At 40.6% G+C, this 18,098-nt stretch overlaps 4 protein-coding genes and 2 long non-coding RNA genes across 12 annotated transcripts; 3 read left to right on the forward strand and 3 right to left on the reverse strand.

Moving 5' to 3' along the window:
- Window positions 1-864: 864 nt before the first annotated feature.
- LOC112295379 (thiamine phosphate phosphatase-like protein) lies at window positions 865-3,307 on the reverse strand. 3 transcript variants are annotated; one of them, XM_024546890.3, is made up of 6 exons: window positions 3,170-3,307; window positions 2,788-2,909; window positions 2,378-2,579; window positions 1,925-2,061; window positions 1,705-1,821; window positions 865-1,467 (listed from the first exon to the last, which is right to left on the reverse strand). In XM_024546890.3, the coding sequence occupies exons 1-5, from the start codon at window positions 3,302-3,304 to the stop codon at window positions 1,707-1,709; spliced, it is 711 nt and encodes a 236-aa protein (XP_024402658.1). In that variant the 5' UTR covers window positions 3,305-3,307; the 3' UTR covers window positions 865-1,467; window positions 1,705-1,706. The 3 variants fall into 3 exon arrangements, with proteins under 3 accessions (XP_024402658.1, XP_024402659.1, XP_090100586.1); XM_024546891.3 differs by lacking the exon at window positions 1,705-1,821; XM_090244460.1 differs by having other exon boundaries at window positions 865-1,821.
- Window positions 3,308-3,814: 507 nt separating this feature from the next.
- Window positions 3,815-5,021, forward strand: LOC112295380 (zinc finger CCCH domain-containing protein 3). The gene is made up of 4 exons (XM_024546892.3): window positions 3,815-4,023; window positions 4,285-4,346; window positions 4,473-4,551; window positions 4,675-5,021. The coding sequence occupies exons 1-4, from the start codon at window positions 3,894-3,896 to the stop codon at window positions 4,797-4,799; spliced, it is 396 nt and encodes a 131-aa protein (XP_024402660.1). The 5' UTR covers window positions 3,815-3,893; the 3' UTR covers window positions 4,800-5,021.
- Window positions 5,022-5,705: 684 nt separating this feature from the next.
- On the reverse strand, window positions 5,706-7,401 carry LOC112295381 (NADH dehydrogenase [ubiquinone] 1 beta subcomplex subunit 2). The gene is made up of 4 exons (XM_024546893.3): window positions 7,192-7,401; window positions 6,690-6,735; window positions 6,437-6,493; window positions 5,706-6,210 (listed from the first exon to the last, which is right to left on the reverse strand). The coding sequence occupies exons 1-4, from the start codon at window positions 7,302-7,304 to the stop codon at window positions 6,196-6,198; spliced, it is 231 nt and encodes a 76-aa protein (XP_024402661.3). The 5' UTR covers window positions 7,305-7,401; the 3' UTR covers window positions 5,706-6,195.
- Window positions 7,402-9,257: 1,856 nt separating this feature from the next.
- On the reverse strand, window positions 9,258-11,386 carry LOC149987423 (uncharacterized). Its single transcript, XR_016498403.1, has 2 exons — window positions 9,722-11,386; window positions 9,258-9,537 (listed from the first exon to the last, which is right to left on the reverse strand). It is a non-coding gene; the product is annotated as an uncharacterized LOC149987423 (long non-coding RNA).
- On the forward strand, window positions 10,870-11,849 carry LOC141046501 (uncharacterized). Its single transcript, XR_012219537.1, has 2 exons — window positions 10,870-11,007; window positions 11,320-11,849. It is a non-coding gene; the product is annotated as an uncharacterized LOC141046501 (long non-coding RNA).
- A 757-nt stretch (window positions 11,850-12,606) lies between these two features.
- LOC112295508 (uncharacterized) lies at window positions 12,607-17,543 on the forward strand. 5 transcript variants are annotated; one of them, XM_024547217.3, is made up of 14 exons: window positions 12,607-12,941; window positions 13,534-13,948; window positions 14,278-14,451; window positions 14,606-14,731; window positions 14,940-15,023; window positions 15,163-15,281; window positions 15,421-15,522; window positions 15,684-15,800; window positions 15,936-16,001; window positions 16,183-16,249; window positions 16,522-16,575; window positions 16,737-16,826; window positions 17,045-17,104; window positions 17,235-17,543. In XM_024547217.3, the coding sequence occupies exons 2-14, from the start codon at window positions 13,874-13,876 to the stop codon at window positions 17,367-17,369; spliced, it is 1,269 nt and encodes a 422-aa protein (XP_024402985.1). In that variant the 5' UTR covers window positions 12,607-12,941; window positions 13,534-13,873; the 3' UTR covers window positions 17,370-17,543. The 5 variants fall into 5 exon arrangements, with proteins under 5 accessions (XP_024402985.1, XP_024402986.1, XP_024402987.1 ...); XM_024547218.3 differs by having other exon boundaries at window positions 12,737-13,430; XM_024547219.3 differs by having other exon boundaries at window positions 12,737-13,138.
- The last annotated feature ends 555 nt before the right edge of the window (window positions 17,544-18,098 follow it).

The raw sequence follows: 18,098 nt of genomic DNA on the forward strand, positions 1-18,098 counted from the left end.
GTATAGTTGACATGTGTCTATTGCAATAAACATATCTATTATTAATTGGACTTGATCACTTATAAGGTAATAAAAGAATTATTTAGCTATATTATAGAGATATTGTTTCTTAAAATAAAAAATATGATTCTAATCTTTATCATATTTGAATGAGTGTCCTAATGTTATATGCTATAGACATTGATTCTTATAGATATAAAAAATTATTCTCAACATTACTTTTGCAAAGTTTGATTTATGATAAATTATAGGACATACATAGTTCTGCACAGAAAAGTCGCAAATGATGTAAACTGATTGGTTCCACGCCATACCGACATTGACGAGCAATTTTGTAATGAAAAACTCAAGTGCATGAACAGAATCCATTATTATGAGCGTTTTTGTCAACATGTCAAATTTCAGGGAAATCTAATTCAGATAAAATCACATATGCAACCACAAGTCATGATTCTGTGAGTTGGTGAAGATGGAGATCGAGCAGGAAAAAGAGCAACCGAGTATAAGAATCCTTACCACGTCGTATTCGATTAAAGCTGGGAATCCGTGGCCGGCGAGTAAACTCAACAACTACATTGAAGATCTTGCAGCACAGAATGAAGTTGCCTCCAGAGTTTGTGGGGGGAGATGGGAGGGGAGGAATAATGAACACGAAGAAAAAAACAAGTGGCGTCCTGTTTGCTGGTTTTGACATCACTTAAACAAACGTTTTCAGGTGAGTTGTGCGTCGATCAACTTGCTGCTCAGTAACTTCTCCGCGATACAACTTGACTGATGCCAAGTTGTACTGTGTAAGGTCCATTGCGGGCTATTTCAGTTCAGACATTCACAGGCATTCGCATGTGGAATCAAGATGCCGTGGCAGATTGATAAGTCTACAACTTCCTCTTATAAGAGAAGCAATCCTTTTAAATTTGTGGTAACATCTCCAGTTGTAACCAGACCACCTGTAAAGTAAGCAGAACTTATATACAAGGTCTACATAGAGCGTGTAATATCCACTTTGAAGAATTTATGACGATCCACTTGTAATCCGTTTTAACTGCCCTTTTCACACTAACAAAAGTACTTGTTCACAATGTACATGTGAACTTTTAATTGCTTGACTACACCGACAGTGATTCATGTAGCTCTAAATAATGAGACGAAAACCCTTGGAGGACGATCAAAGAGAAAGTTCTTCGAAAGAAGTGGCGCCAATTAGAGAAATAGAATGTAGGAATGATTCCATGCAACTCTTTAATGCATCAGATTCCTAGCTCAAATTATGCTCATTGCGGTGCAAGGAATCTGATGCATTAAAACATGTTCAGCTGTGGGCCCCGACGGAATGAGAAGCGTAGGGATATACAGAAATGAGAACAGTAATTTAGGACTTTCCGCACCAGTTAGTCCAATTCATAACTGGGTATATCTAATGGGACCAGAGCTCTCCCCACTTCAAGCTTCTCCTGGACGTATGTTCTCCTGCGTAAATTAGGAAAGACACTGATTAGTATAGCTTTTAAGCCATCAAAACGAGCCCACACTAATCAACACAGGGTACATGTCAGTAGCTCTTTCTTGAGATGACCAAAGCTCAGGGGATTCAGCTTCTACAGCAGCCAGGAGAAACCACTCAGCTCTCGCTTGCCAATGCGGTACTCTGAAAATTTACTGCAATGCGTGATTTGCATGCACTGAGAACAAGGTTAACTTAAAAACCATCAAGTCAGAAGGAGCGTTCTAAACAATTTCTCTACATCCCGTGCTGTCGTCCACTCGTGCAGGTTGGCTTTTACAGAGCCAATGTTCGCCTTCAAGAATTTCAAGAGAGGAAACCTGCAGAAGATTAAGGAAGAATTAGCTATACATGCGAAAGTGCCCAAGGAAGCTCTTATTCTCCCGGGGAAAAACATGTAGGCTCAGAGTACTAGAGGTTTACCCGTGTCTGGCTAGAATATGGTCTCCATGTATCAGTTTCAAGGAAGGACAATAGTCTCCACCGCCGTCCCCAATGTAAATTACCCGTTTGTTCAGGTTTTCCGACGATCCCAGTCTCACGCTGTCTAAAATCAAACCCTACATAATCAAGCATAGGGGAAATAAGGAGCATAAAAAAGAACAAATGATTCCGGACTCATCTTGATTTCTAAACCAACAAGGCAGAAGGGAAAAAAAGAAAAAAGAAAAAAGAAAGACGGTACTGAATGCATTGTATTGCACGCCTCGGATGCTCAATAAAATACGTTATGGATCGGCAAATTTTGTTCAAGCAGGTTAGGCTCCGTAAAAACCCCGAAGACAAACCTTAGATTTCCCCGTGAAAGGCTTCTCAACGATCATTAAAATTCAACTTGTAATCTGCTAAATCAGAATACATGGACGGGCACCATACCTTACACATATTGGGTGGACAGAGTTTGCACCCGTGCGGTGGGTTGTTTTCCGGATGAGAAGGGAGAACACGCAGCGCTCCATTCTCAGCTACAAGCGCTGGGTTGGTATGAACCTTCGTGAAATACGATTGCAGGCAATGCTTCTCCAAGATCACTTTGATAAAGTGAGAATTAGCGTCACTAATGATTTGGAGTTCGCACCTATAAAATCACCATCTTATTTCAGTGTAAGCCCTAATGCACGTAAAATTCAACAACCTAGAGGAAGCAAGAAAAAACTTTAAACCATACATAACAAAACCATAAATAAATAAAAATGTTAACGCTGTGGAAGATGCAACAGTAATGGAGGAAGAATAAAAAACAAAACCTCCAAGTCGCTCACAAATCTGGTGGGCACGAGAATCACCCAAGTTCAGCTGCAAATTTGACACTCGTCACCATTTCTTGCTCCATTGGGGCCATTTGCAGGCACATATCAATATCCTTCAGTGTTCGTCCGTCGCTATACAGCTCCATCATCATCGTGTCCTACACGCGACACGGTCATGAAGCAATTGCCAAACGAACCAGAGGGGCATAGCAAAAGAACTTCAACTCCATTTCCACGTTGGTAGTAATTCCGCTGAGCCTCACACTCAAATGGAATATACACAGCCAAAACACCAAGCCTTAAAATAATCCTAAGATAACCCAACATAAACACACCACAAGTCCTAGATGCAAACCCCACACTGATACTTCTCCATCAAGGGAAAACGAGGATTGCGGAAACCCGATTGAAGGATTACCATGAGTTGAGTCCAAGGAAGAACCTCCATCAACGGCTTCATACGCTCCATTGCCCCCAGCTTGTCAACCACCCATGTATCGCTATTGCAATCGATCAAGCTCCAATCGAAGTCGAATATAATGAGAGTATCCATGGCAGGGTTCAACGCAGTGACCTAACCCGAGACACTCGTGAAATTACAGATGATCGTGACGGAGATCCTACACAAAACCATGGCCACGTCGAATTTCTTCCAGCAATCGTGCATCTCCTAGAATTGCTGCAGCACCTGCTAACTGTGTCGCCCTTCAACTCCAAATTTCAAGTTCCCACAGAAGATGAATGTCGTTGGACGAAATACCATGGCATTGCCGATGTCGTTGTCGAAAACCCTCCCAAGCAGGTTTCCAGAATCTTCCGGAGATTCGGTTAATCCACCTCTTTTAGACTGCTGCACCTCCTCATCACTGCTCCCCAAATCGCTGGAAGAGTTGACAACGATCGCAGTGTGTGCTTCCGGCATAGTATTCTCACTCCACTGAATATCAGAACCCAATATCTGCAATCTGCAATCGGGTTAAGTGGGTTAGTTCAAGTGGGATTAGGGTTAAGGGGCGAGGGAGGGGGGAGGCTTGGGTTTTAACTACAATGTGAAAGTAGCCATTTCCTAGGTGCATTTGTACGAGGAGAAAGGCAGCTCTTGCATCACTGTGCCCCTTGCGAGGATGTGAGAGGTTTCAGTGATGCCTGCGCACAAGTACTACTGCGATTACTGCGACAAGCAATTCTACGACACTCCTGCATCGCGCAAGCGCCACTTGCAGGGAATCGCGCACCAGCGGGCCAAGAAACAATGGTTTGATTCCTTCAGAGGTGAGTTCAGTGTCTCTCTTCGTTGCCAATCGTGAGAGTGGGATACCGAAACTGATCAACGCTGTGTTTATGAAACACTACACTCGTGGTCTCAGGTTCGACAGAACAAGAGCCAATTGTTCAAATGATTACAGAAGTTCATTTACGTCAGATATTGCTCTCGATGGTTTCGTTACGCTGAATCGAAGGATAGGGAAGTTTGGGTCCTGACAATGATTCTCCATGATGCATTTCTGTTGACGCAAAGTCTGCTATGTTCAGACCAGGAATCTGGATTACCCCAGGATGCGAAACGACCGCCGTGCACATTCTTCTTGCGCACGGTAAGCCTAGCATTTTCTTTTTATCCTGCGAATCGAAGACCACGGGTTCCTGTCTTTTTGGTTTTCGAAAACTTTCGAATATCTGGTGACGTGATTCAACTATATTGAATTTTTCTCTGTTGACAGGGAACATGTCAATACGGAAGTGAATGTAGATTCGAGCACCCGGTGCAACCACCAGCTCCATCAGCGCCTGGTCCTTTCGGTGAGTGCACAGAAGGTTTTCTTCATTAGAATTTGTGTATTTCTTTGTGAAGAGGGAGATTCCGGTTGGGATTGATGTTTTTCTTTGCAATGGAAAAACTGAGTGGTGCTCTCGTTGTGGCAGAGGCTTTGAACGTGGCACCTGAATCATCAGCACTGCCAAACTTACTCATGAAGGATCTGCCACTCTCTCTTCGCCCCCCACCAGAAGGGGGTTATCCTCCACTCCCCCCTGTAGAATGGGGATGAGCATCCTTGTCAAAGGGTATTAGTTGCATTATTCACCTCCTCATTATTGATGTCGTGTGATAGCAATACTTGCATAATGATGAAGTGTGAGAAGAAATTGGACACTTATTGACATCCAACCACGTACAGAAACAGTCATCGTTTGAAATCAACCCGGCATTTTAGCCTATTATTTTAGCATGTAGATATTGCTGTTATCTAATAATTGACGGATTCGACGACTACCTGTTGCAAAACAACTTTGGGAATTTTAATAGGGCACTGAAACAATCGTATGTTAGCACTTTTCACTTCTTCGGCAGAACAGGTATGGGCCAATGGCGGCAAGCAACCCTATGCATCAGGTTAGAGCCACGAGATTATCAGATCATTGAACATGGCTCTACGAATTCATCTCCATATTGATTTCATTCGGACGTGATAATAGAGAAGAAAACCATCTTGGAAGAAGACAGCATATCGTATACATGGTTCAACACTCATCTACCTCCTCTCTGTAACGAATTTTGCTAATCAAACACATGATGCCCCAAATTCTGTTCCAGAGACAACACCCTTGCGTGAATCTATACATCCATTCATCTAAGATGGATTCGTGAAGTAGTGATCAAAACTGGGAGACAACACATTATAAAACCTCGTAGAGTTATGAGCTTTGAATAGGTGGGCACTTGTAAAGTATAGAACATGATACATATACAGTGAGCATATTCATACTTCATCAACGCATGAGAGTTTAGTCATTCCAACAATACTTTAAAGAATGCAAACTCTAAATGTTACCAAAGCCCTGAAGTTATGGATGTGTTTGGCGACTGTCACAAGCATTTTGGTGTCCGTACGTAAAATTAACGCATACAGTACAAAAAGTGAGGTCAATTACAATTAACAGTACAGTACAGTGCATTTGCCCAGAAAGGGGGAAAAAAAAGGCCAGACCTACCAGCAGTTTTATTTCGCTTTGCTTTAGTTCATGTAAAGTAGCGGGTTCTGGTAGACACAATGATAATGCACATAAACACTGAATGTGTTATCAGAGGTACGACTGAGAAAGGATACAATGTAGTTCTCTCGTAATTAAAACCAATGGAATAAGCTTATTGGTTGGGGAAAAAGAAAAGGTAACGCAGTACGAACCAAGGTATGCTATGTTCCAGAACACAAAAAGCCCTCTTCAAACCAACGAATACACTAGCCCTTGACCCCTCGTATTCTTCACATGCTCTGAGCTGGTGAACCTCATGTAATAAACAATTTCAAGACTGGAAAGCTACAGGATTAAGATTCAGTGCCCTCACAGTACTCTATCAGCTGTCAAGAAAACTACGCGAGTCATTTGATGTGCAAGAAAACTTCGAATGTTCCTCTCTCCGGAGATGCCAGGCTCCAACTTGTTTCAGCGATGCTTAGCCTGCAATTCAAAGGAACCCACGGACGCTGACTACCATAAGGTATGATTCCGTGTAAGAAAGGAACGCAAACCCATACCCACGCACGCAAGCACACACGTAGATAGAGAGATAGATAGATAGATAGAGTGTGCTTTCCACCCAGACAAAGTAAAGCCAAAATCACAAAAAATAACTAGCTCCACTACCCGAATATATTTGCAACCTCAGGAGAAAAGGACAGCTCACCTCTTCATGTTCATTGTGTCCACCGTGCCCATGACCCTCCCAAGGATGACGCCATCCCTGAAAATATGAAATCAAGTCAGAATATCCTTCTGATAAAGTAATAACAAGCTCATTCATTCATAGTCCCTCCAAAGAATAAATCAGAGCTTCACCACAGGCAAAAACCACAATGACGATCGCGTGAAAGGATTAATTATACTCATACTTCATCTTTTACTTGTGTCAACAATGTCCTTCAAGTAAGAACTCGTACCATCAACACTGCACCGTCTTGTTTCGCTCTGTACAAAACCCAGAGCCTGAACCAGCAACGAACCCCACAAATACCTCAAATTAGTACTCAAAAACACCATATATAAACCACATTAAACTTCCACCATAATTTTGCCAACGCAAAAGAAATGATTCAATCCATCTGACAACAGATTTCAACCCTAAGAGCAAATCTCTCCAATACTTTACACAACTAGAGGAATTTCAACACGATACGCACAACCTTACTGTCGAGTCACCCAATTCGCAACAAGTCTTAAAGAAACACAGTCCAAATGAAATCCAGGAGGGAACGAAACCCTAATTCGGTGCGATTCACATTCTATCAAAATTAGCTCAACAGGGACAGAACCGAACAAATCTAGACAAGCTGCCTAGAAACGGAAATGAAAACTCGAAAAAACCGAACTGCATTAAACCCCACCGCGATACAAAAAGCTAGCAAATATGCAGAGTAGCAGAGCAGAGACCCGAGGATTTACCACATGACGGCGCACATGCCTTGGCCGACGCGCGAATGCCATCCTTTCGTGGCGTGGAGGGACAGTCCACCGTGAGTGATGTTGTGAGCGCCGTGCCCTCCTCCTCCTGCCATGGCTCCCGAATTGGCTCCAACCGCTCCCCTGATTTCCAACCCAATGCACCAGGAACACAATGCAAAAGTGCCGAGGCAACCTCGTCGGAGAACCGTCGAGCTGTGTTGCAAGCGAGAGGGAGAGAGACGCTGCCCTTCTAAAACTTTCTCGCCTGCCCGACCTGTACTGCCCGTCATGCCCAAAACAAAACAAATATATATGTATATCGTGCTAGATTTGGGATGCTATATAATGGTATATTCGGGTAAATTCGTTATACTCAGTTCATATTCCGCACATTATATAATACATTGTACAGTTACGGGCTTGAGATTCATTATTTAAGATTGGGTATGTTCGTAATTTAAATTTTATGATTAATCAAATGATTTTATTTTCATTTTTCTACGTTCCTTATGATTTGCTTCGATATATATTATATTTTTCCTTATTTATTTATTTATTTATTTATTTATTTTTATGGTGTATTATTATAATTTATTCATGTATTCTTGTTTAACCAAACGAACAAATTAATGATTAAATTGATAATTAATTTTAAATATTTTAGCACTATATGAAGTCTATAAATAGAATTGAGTGAATTGTTGGTGCTGATTTGGAATGAAAACCTCATACACAATAATGTACTGAATATCTGTGACATTCAATACAATTCATGTGTATGTATGTATGTATGTATGTATGTATGTGTGGGTGTATGTATGTATCTGTGTGCCTTTTTTTATCTTGTGTATTATTAAAATTTAGGAATCTTATCTTTACTTGTCAATGTGGACAATCTCATTCTTTCACAGACGTTAAAACAATTGTTCTTTGTTAAATATTTCTGTAGGGAAATGGGTACAATTTAAAATGCAGGGTATGAGATATGCTTATTGATTGGACCAATATATTTTCAATTTGTATACAATTGAAAATAACAATAACAACATTAAAACTACTTCACTTTACACTCAAAAAGTCAAACTCATCATAGCAATTAAATTAAGAAAGGACCAACATAAATCCTTGTTATGTAAATGTATAAATCATTTAAAGGAAACTGCAAAACAAGTGTTACTTAAATTGTCTTTTGTTTGTTCCACCACATTTTAAAGTAGTTTGTAAACATTTATATTAACTTAAATCACCCTGTGATGACTAAAATCAGATTTTGCACTATTTCTTTCTATCTTTATTTATATTTAAAACCTGTAAATGATAATTTGTGCATCTTAACTGACTTGCATTTTCCACTGCCTACACTATATTCTCCATGAAAGAACAAAACGATTGTCAGTATGATCTTAATGGACTTTCACATGGACATAGAAAACTACCTTAAGAACAAATAATTATTAGAAAAATTCATAGCTTAAATGAGTACATTGGTAAGTATCAGGCTTTGAATTTAGAAAGTTTTAAAACAGTTATGTTCATACAAGACTTTGGATATGAAATGTGACTCTATTACAACTCCTTTTTTTCTTTATTATTCACAGAATATAAATTAATAAGTAAAATTAAGAAAATAATCAATTTCAGTAGGAAATAAATTCTAAGCATGCGCATCACCAAATTACAAAATGAAAAGATATATGGCAACACTGAAGAGTGTGTGTGAATATATATATATATATATATATATATTATAATTATCTTCTGTGATATTTTTAAATACATCTATAGTTTTCTACTATGCAACTTATATGTTTGATGATATATATATATATATATATATATATATATAATGATGGATTTGCACATTTGGTGGTATCTCCTACTTCTTCTTTAAAATAATTAATCAATCACACGTATTTATTAATATTTATTTTCTAAGAGTACCATATGTTTATGTAAAATGAATTTTGGTTTAGCTAGATTTCATCTGTTTATTATGGCTATCATTTTTCAATCTCTCAAAAACAAAAACATTATGTTTTCTACTTGGAGAATGCCCTAAATGACCAACACAAGAGGAGTTTATTCCCTTTTTTGTAGAAGTTTTATTTTTTAATGATATGAGGTAGTCTTCTAAGACAACCATTGTGTGGGACATTTCCTGCAAGTGAATTGCATAAGTACATTGTTAAATTTAACATAAAGTAAATTCACTGTAGTTGTTGGATTGGTCTACATCAATTATCCACTTTGTATTTTCTCCACTAATGGATCCATCAGCATCTTTTTGACATCTTTTTCAGGTTTTCTGTGCCCCCCGGGCGATGGAGAAAGCCTCAGATGCTCTTCCTGCATTTTCTCTCAATCGATTCCGGTAACGTACAAACCGAGTCAGTCTAATTTGCATGGAACCAAAGCCTTGCTTTCTGTAAGACATTCTAGCTTTAAAACTTTAGAGACAACCATTGTGTTGTGTGCAAAATATATGAAAAACAAAAAAACAAAAAACAATGGACGTTGTTATCTCGCTTACATGGAGAGTCAGTAGCGGTTTGACCTTCGAGGAGTTTGATAAGCTCAAAAAAATGAGAGTTGGTTGGCACAGAAAAATTGGCTCCGTGTTGGTGCCGAGAGATTGAAGAGATTGAAAAGAAATCATCCTCACATCTCAATACGAGTCAGTGATCGGAATAACGAACCCGTCCACAATCATGTGAGCGATTCCTCACAGTACCTCACAATCGTTTGTTAAAGTTGTCGTCTTTAATTGTGGGTTTCATGGTGACGCCCTCCCTTGGCCTTGAATCACCCCTGTCGCTCATTTTCATTCAAATCCTCGATCTGGATCCTTCCTTTTTTTCTCTCCAACTAGTAAAAGGCCCAGTCTCATTAATTGGTCTGAAATCATGGCGTCTGTCTCGCCATTGCTGTTTATTTGCTTTCACAGAATATGGTAGAACGTGTCACAGAATTGATTTAATAATTCGGCTGAATTGAATACACCTCCTGAATTTACACTTCGGTGAAGAAGGAAATGTCACGAACATCACAAGGGTGTAGTTCTCTGCGTTACAGAAATCATGCCTCAAAAGCAGAGATCCATGGGATTATCCTATTTTGTGCCTGCATTGCAGAGGAGCTGAAGAGGTGTCCCACTAAATGCCAATTGGGAGGAACATTTAAGGTTTAGCAAGTTGGAACTCTGCGCGGTGTTTACTTGCTCAACGCCTACAATAGCACAGGCTGAGTGGATAAGGACCATGACTCTGTTGTGCTCAGATTTCGTTTCAGCAGGGCAGGCCAGTTATATCTGGCTTGATGATCAAATCGAACAGCCATACTCCAAAGTAGAATAATTCAACCAAAAGTGAAAATGCTCCATAACTTCTATCCCTTTGCTGAGCTTTACAACCATTAATTGCATGAAATACATCATCCATGAAGATGAGAAGAAGTCCAACAGACGTGGAAAACATGGTCACCTCCCAAAATGTGACATTATTAGTGTTCTCTCCAAATAGCCGGCCCACATGCAACGAATACGAAATAGACGGCGACATATGTTCGTGACATTAAGTTCAGGCAGAAAATTGACTGACACACAACGAACCAGATAGATACACCTCTACGCTTCTCTTTCCTGGCTATAGCGTCCTTTGTCTTGAACCCCGGAGTAGGGTTACTGTGCCTGGTCTAATGCAAGGGCAAGGCAATGCAGAATCCGGCCCCGGTCGGTGCCTCCACCACGATTATGCAGCAACTCTGCTGCTCATGCCGAAAACCAGCCTTCAGCTATTCTGGAAAAGTACCCCACCCCAGGTAAACACTAAACCTAAATCTATCATGGGTACACCCGGCATGCTTCTGTTCTCGTCGCTAATATCTCTGTGCAATAGCTTCAAAATTTTAGTTTGAATTTGATGCATGCTTCAGCATTTCATGCTCCATTGATATCTTTAGCCATCAATGTTGTACTGAGAATTGTGCTGCTTCAACTTGCAATGTAAAAACAGCTAATTTACATATATTGTAGTATGCTAGATTTTGATGATTGCATGCATATATATATATATATATATATGTTATAACACAATGAATCCCAATAGAATGGAAATATTTTTCTTACTGTAGGAAGGGAATATGAAGGGAGTACAAATGTGAGCTGTGTTTTTTTTCCTCCCCCAGTGATTATTTTTATAATGAAAATAGGGATTGCATCATAGTTACTTGATTTATCGTTATAACTATTATAAGCACAAAGTTAATGATAAATAGTTTGTGATGAAATGCATTAAGATAGAAGAGTACAAATTTAGTGGTGTAGATGCTAGGATGCTAACTAAATCCAGGATAGATGCTAGATGACTCTTTTTATTACGAGGATTAACCTCCCCTTATTTCTGTAGGAAGCAGCATTTTTATGAGAATAGTTATTTGATGCTAAAAAGGTTTATGAAAGTTTATTCTCCAAGATTTGAATGTGCAATGCAAGGGCCTTAAAAAGAATGGATTCCACAATTGAGTCTTGTTGTAGTGTAAGATAGTTAGGTGACAGTTGTTATGTGATATATAGAATGAGTTATATGGTGGTGCAATAGAGGCATTATAAAATTGTATAAATTAAATTATAAGATTATGTAATGGTATCCCATATCCTTAAATTGTATCCCTAATACAGTAAATACAACAGGAACGGTGTCCTGAAAAATTTAGAAGTTATGCCATTTTCTTTAGTAAAATGAATAAATTCTTTCAAAATTAATCTGTGCCTCAACGATGGTGTTTATTAAAATGTTGTTATAATTAAATGGAATAAGTATATTTTTTATAATACACAGTGTAGAAGTGATAATTACATTAAATCACGAATTTTATTTTTGTGGTTTTTGTAAGCTAACATTTACAAACCTAAATTGTGTCATTGATGAACATTGACTACCAAAAAACTGACTGTTATGCACATATTATAATGTTATTAAAAAACATAGGTTGTTATTATATTATATCCTCAACCGGAACTGTAAAAATTCCAAGCAACTCAATCCGATTTCCCCCCCCCCTTTATTGAAGATTCACTGTTGTTTCTTCGAGGCCGCGGCGTGATTTGAAGGTGTGGCGATGGCGTGGCCCGACCGCCCGAGACGAGTTAACGACCTTCTTTAGGAATCAGCACTCACGCACACAAACACGCACACACGCACAACTCCTGCACAACACAAATTTGATGAGTGCGTGACACACTCTCCTTCGTCCTCCTCCGCAGTTCCAGGTGAATAATTGCGGTAAGAGAGTTGACGACGGGTCAATTCCTAATTTAGGAAGCTCGGGGACGTCACGCTTCAAGAATGTGTCAGAGAATTAACACGCCCATAACAATCCTAAAAGGTGATTTGCTTGCTTTCTAGTTCCATGACGGACCCAAAGGTCGTGACAACTGGACCCTCGGTGGCAAACCCACAACGGGCGCCCGTTGATCCTCGCCTTTGGTTTCAATAAGTGTTGCCAGTATCTCGCGAGGAGGGCGGAAACCCAATCAGTCTGTCAGAAAGGATAGGAAACAAAACACACGGCGTGGTCCGAGAGTTGCACGAGTTGGGCTGCAGAGAGAGTGAGCGTGTTTGACTTGTGGTGTACACTTTGCGTGTTATAGATCCTTCTGGAGCCGATAGAGTTGAGAGAGAGAGTTGTGAGTGTAGCTCGTCGTACTGCGTATCATCGTCTCAGGGTGGATTGTCAGGTGGATACCTCTCCAGGTGAGAGAGAGTCGAATGGTGCACTCACTTGGGTCCCACGTGACGTGCCGTGGTAGCGAAGCTATCAGTCAATTTCACAGGTTGTTGTTGTAGAGTCTGCTGTACGTCCATGTTGTAGCGAAAATGTTGGTGGTAGCAACACTTCAGGCATGTTTATCTGCCTGTGCTGTAAGGCTCGCGCGCATGTGAACCTCCTGGTGGGCTTCGGTGGCCCCATGACTGTGAACCAGTAATGTTGCCATGGGATGAATGAATGCTGTGTCAGTGTAGCTGGCTCAATGCCGATATTTCCCATGGATTGGAGGTGGAAGGTTGGAGGTGGGAGGTTGGAGGTGGGAGGTTGGAGGTGGTTGTGCCTGTTGTGGGTTGGTTCCGAAGATCATTTTAATTTTCGGTCGCAGCGAATTTCGTGTCTCGCAGTCTGTGTAGCCGTGAACCCCTTTGCCCCGCTATGGTTACCAGAATCTGTCGAGTGGAGTGAAAAGCTGAGTGAGTCTTCTGTGGCTTGGGTATTACCATGGTTCGGGTTGGGCTGCATTTGCGTTTGCTGTCAATACTCAGCATGATCAGCTTGTGTTATTTTGGTTGACAGGCTTTTAATGTGATCAATCGGATCATCTTCTTGGTGGACCGCTGTACAATACCTCGAACGCTGGTGAAAAGCACAAGTTTTAGAGTTGCAGAGATTGTAAGAGAACTAGGGGCGTAGTTGTAGCACATCAGTGGAAATACTCGGGAGACATACCCGTGCTCACGAAGTTATTCCATTGCACTTTTCCTTGGTCAACGGTTGGCCTACATCAAACAACGGAGAAGACACGGGGTTATTACTGGAGGTGTGAATTGTAGCCGGGAAGTTCAAATGAACGAATAGAGAGCTTTGCTTGGAAGTAGGAGGATAGATTAAGCTTGGATTCTTGAAATCCTGAAGTATGGCTCAGGTGTGTGCGAAATGGCTGAAACAGTCGCCGCCTGTGAATCAGATCTATCCCATTTACACGAACCCGGTACGCGTTTCATCTCCCGATACTCATCTTTCCTTGTGCATCACAGTTTCACCCACCCTTCATCAGAGCTGCAGCTTATCCGATTTCGCTCGGAAACGGAATTCTGCACTATGTGTCCTCGATGATGTGCATTCACCTACCGAAAGCACCAGTTACCATAGATTCCGCCCGCGCATTCCCTGGTCAAGAATACTGTCATTATTTGAACTTGCTTTGTTCCCGCCGCTGAACTGAATTCTTTGTGTTTTGAAAATAGTTGCAGCGGTTTTGAGAACACTGAATTCTGTTCCGAATTTGTTATTGATGATGGTGTCTTCTCGATGCTGCAGGCATCAGGGAAACAATTGGTCTTCAACCATAAGTTGCAGAAAATTTTCAGATGCACAAAGATCTTTTACCTGGCTGCAGTGCTGATTGGGTTTTCTTTCCTTGCCTGCGTTGTGATTTTCAATGAGAAAAGCTTCAGAAGAAGTTTTGTGGAGGTGATATCAGGACCTTTGGAAGTAAGTGTGAGCTGTTTCTCTGTTGTTAGGATGATGCACTGAAGATGTGATGTGTACGGCTAAACATTTTGCCAATCTTTTAGGTTTTCATTCCGTGTCACACTCATGTAATAGTTTGTGTTACTCTGATTTGTGGCTTTATTTTCTTGCACAGGTCGAAGCGTGTCGCTTAACCAAAACACACTGCAGCAGAGGTGGTGGCAAGGCTCTGCCGAAGGGAATAATTGTAGAGACAAGCGACTTGCATATGCGATCTCTTGGTTTTGAAGAAAAGGACAAGGTAACCCGTCTTACAGTACATGCCTTGGTTATTGTGCGGCAGTTCCGGGTGGCGACCCGTGTGGGTGCAATTGTATTTCTCTTTGGTGTGACCTTTTACCTGAATATTAATGACAAACTGTGGAGGTAGATACGAGCAAGCACAGTCTGACTATGTTCTTTGCTGTTCATGCACTTAAACTGAGGTTGTAATGTTTCGGTTTTTCCAGGTCCAGACACCAATGACAAAGAATCTTCTCGCTATGGCAGTGGGTATCAAGCAGAAGAAAGTTGCCGACGAAATTGTTCAGAAAGTAAGTTTAATCCTGTGCTGATGGGGAGTGATACTAAAATGGTTTTCACAGTTGCGGCTGGCGTATTTGTGTTGATTTGGTGATGTGCTTCAGATCCTGAGTTCTGGAAGTCTAATCCAGCTTGCTTGTATGTGTCCAGTTTCCACTGGCCAATTACACAATCATGCTCTTCCACTATGACGGTGTGGTCGACCAGTGGCATGATCTCCCATGGAGTAACTATTCCATCCACATTGTTGCCTTGCATCAAACCAAATGGTACATACTTCACTCATTCTCTTCACGTCAGAGCTTTCACACTGACAAGTTCATCTTGCGTCCCTAACTGTTTTCACTAACTTAAATTCCGTCGTTAAAAGTATACCTATCTTAATCTTGTGCTCTGGCAATGATTCAGGTGGTTTGCGAAACGGTTCATGCATCCAGACATTGTTGCGCAATACAACTACGTCTTCTTGTGGGATGAGGACTTGGGGGTTGAAAACTTCCATGCGGACAAGTGCGATTATCTTCCTGGCTCAGTAAATGTTTTCAAATCAATAGCTATTTTAACATAATTGCTCGTTCAGAATAAGATCCTAAGTTTTTTCAAAGAATTCTTTAGTAGCTTGGAGTTTTTTTCTTCAATTTGGAAAAATTAACGATATAATGATCTTTCAGGTACATAGAGATCATGGAGACCGAAGGACTTGAGATTTCTCAGCCTGCACTAGATGGTGCTTCTCTCGATATTCACCATGTTATTACTAGACGACAACCCTCGAAAAGAGTACACAAGTATGAACTTCCTTTCGTTTGTTAATCGTCGCAGAATTATGAATAAAATTACTCCATTACCCACGCCTGCGCGTAGAACCAGAGTTTAGGACCAACATTTTCTTGCTGACGCGGTTATTTATCTACCTGGAGCAGGAACATTTTGTTAAATCGTGGCTCAACGGTGTGCACCAACGAAAGCAATGGCCCTCCATGTGCAGGGTAAGCGTTTCCGTCATGAATGATGTGAAGGATACATATCACTATATATGGTGGGGGTCCATACCAATCCGGGTTTAGTTAACGAACATTATTAGGATCGTGCCCTCTCCCATTCCCGGTGATATCTTAACAAATTGGACAATATCGTAGACATGCATAACGATACAGGAGTTGGATGTAGGTACGTAGAGGTGATGGCGCCAGTTTTCTCCAAGGCTGCTTGGCGTTGTGTTTGGTACATGATTCAGGTGTGTACGACGTAACCACCCTACGTACTTGACTATAATTCAAAGTCCTAAGTTATCAATTTGCATTGAATGTGTGTACTTTAGCAGATCATTCGATTTTTTCACTGTTTCCATTTGTTAACTTGTTGATCGAAAGCATGATTTTCACGATGGTACATGTTAGTGGTTTCCCTCAACTGAGCTTGGTATTTTTGAAGAGAGCTTGTTGCGAGTGTTGGAGAAATTGTATTGCTTCCCAATGAAATGTTTCTCACTTGGTTGTGCCTGTGCAGAATGATTTGGTTCATGGGTGGGGTATCGACTTCAAAGTTGGTTATTGCTCACAGGTATGAATGCAAACTCTCGACTTGAATTCCTAATCCGTGAATGCGTTTTTAATGCTTTATTGTGATTCTTCATATCTGGGATATTAGGTTGTATGTGGCTCTGAGAGAACATTTTATGTTCAAATCTGACATAATTATGTACAACCATTGCTTGGCACCAGGGTCTCCGCAGTGAAAAAGTGGGCATTATTGATGCTGAGTACGTTCTGCACAAGGGAATCCCGTCTCTTGGTGGCCCTCTTTCAAATAATGTAAGTTGAATTGCGGCTGATGTGGAAGGAATTTTAATTCAATGAAGGTTTACATTGTCAGTTTTCATCCTCGTGCTTTGATTGATCATCACTTCGAAAATCGCATCCCATACGACGTTGGTGAAGCATCCGTGACTAAGTACGCTTCTTGATTGACCATTTAGTCTGTACGCTTAAAATCGTTTCTGAGTGCATTCAACGATTCCTTGATGTCTCAGACACTCGACAGTGAGAGCCAAGGGACAGGCGTCGAGAAACCACATTCTCTTCGTCGACAAGTGAGTGCTCCACCTCATTCATATGCCTATTATTCGCCCATTTTCATATACTGTGACTAATTTTATCCTAAAGAAAAAAAATCTGTTTAATCCAGCTATTTATTCTAAACCTGAATTTTCAATTCGTCAGGTCCGGAAACGATCTGGAGAAGAGATGACCACTTTCTTGAAACGGTGGAAGAGAGCTGTAAAGGAAGATTCCACGTGGTCTGATCCTTACAAAGCTGTCAACGATTCATCTGCAAATTATCACATTGTGAGGTGATAATATGCCCTTGAGGCAGGAACTCTCATTCCCGAAAGCTTCAGGGAGATCTGGGCAATGTGGTAGTAGGTTAAGATTTTGCCGCCACCTGCTTTCGCTGATTTGTTGAACTATTTTTCCCAATTCTTGGGTGTTAACTGTACATAATTACCGATACCCCCCTTATTTCGTGCATATGTCCAACTACCATGTTGAGTGTCTAAATTCTTTATCGCAATATAAAAGGATAGATTGGGTACGAAGCCATGCAGATGTGCTACTGCTTTCTGTATTTGATAAACTCTGTTGCGCCTGTCTTACATTTTGTTTACTGTCAGACTTTTTATAATGTTACAGGGTGCATCAAAGGTCATGGCTTTTTATAAATGTTATATTTGTGTGAAAAGTGTCAACAAATAACCAACTAAAAGATAATTCTATTCTTTACTCCATTTGCACACATGCTAGCATAAGTGTTGCAGCTATAAGGTAACTATCTCAACCTCAACGGAAGGAAGACTTTCCTAAAAATAAGCGAAAGTAGAAGCATAAACTCTAGAATACATGTGTACAGTATAATAGTCATGCTAAAGAGCCCGTGAAAACTGATCATATAGCATGTGATGTTGGCTATGGACATTGTGCAAGGTAAATGCTAAATATGAACGTGCCCTCTTTACAACGTGATGATCTGGTACACTTAAATTTGGATAAGGAGAATTAGCCTGGATCCGCAAAAGAAAAAGAAAA

Source organism: Physcomitrium patens, chromosome 18 (genome assembly GCF_059467195.1).
Source record: "Physcomitrium patens ecotype Gransden chromosome 18, ASM5946719v1, whole genome shotgun sequence".
Lineage (NCBI taxonomy): Eukaryota > Viridiplantae > Streptophyta > Bryopsida > Funariales > Funariaceae > Physcomitrium > Physcomitrium patens.

Bases quoted from the DNA above. Each gene is read 5' to 3' on its own strand.
- LOC112295379 (XM_024546890.3), bottom strand. From the start codon at position 3,304: ATGGATACTCTCATTATATTCGACTTCGATTGGAGCTTGATCGATTGC. The intron at 2,910-3,169 runs GTAATCCTTCAA...TGTCGCGTGTAG, and splicing joins TTCCTTGGACTCAACTCATG to GACACGATGATGATGGAGCT. The intron at 2,062-2,377 runs GTATGGTGCCCG...TTGATTATGTAG, and splicing joins GTCCACCCAATATGTGTAAG to GGTTTGATTTTAGACAGCGT.
- LOC112295380 (XM_024546892.3), top strand. From the start codon at position 3,894: ATGCCTGCGCACAAGTACTACTGCGATTACTGCGACAAGCAATTCTAC. The intron at 4,024-4,284 runs GTGAGTTCAGTG...TGCTATGTTCAG, and splicing joins ATGGTTTGATTCCTTCAGAG to ACCAGGAATCTGGATTACCC. The intron at 4,347-4,472 runs GTAAGCCTAGCA...CTCTGTTGACAG, and splicing joins GCACATTCTTCTTGCGCACG to GGAACATGTCAATACGGAAG.
- LOC112295381 (XM_024546893.3), bottom strand. From the start codon at position 7,304: ATGGCAGGAGGAGGAGGGCACGGCGCTCACAACATCACTCACGGTGGA. The intron at 6,736-7,191 runs GTAAATCCTCGG...TTGCTGGTTCAG, and splicing joins GGCATGTGCGCCGTCATGTG to GCTCTGGGTTTTGTACAGAG. The intron at 6,494-6,689 runs GTACGAGTTCTT...TCATATTTTCAG, and splicing joins AAGACGGTGCAGTGTTGATG to GGATGGCGTCATCCTTGGGA.
- LOC112295508 (XM_024547217.3), top strand. From the start codon at position 13,874: ATGGCTCAGGTGTGTGCGAAATGGCTGAAACAGTCGCCGCCTGTGAAT. The intron at 15,024-15,162 runs GTAAGTTTAATC...GTATGTGTCCAG, and splicing joins CCGACGAAATTGTTCAGAAA to TTTCCACTGGCCAATTACAC. The intron at 15,801-15,935 runs GTATGAACTTCC...TACCTGGAGCAG, and splicing joins CCCTCGAAAAGAGTACACAA to GAACATTTTGTTAAATCGTG.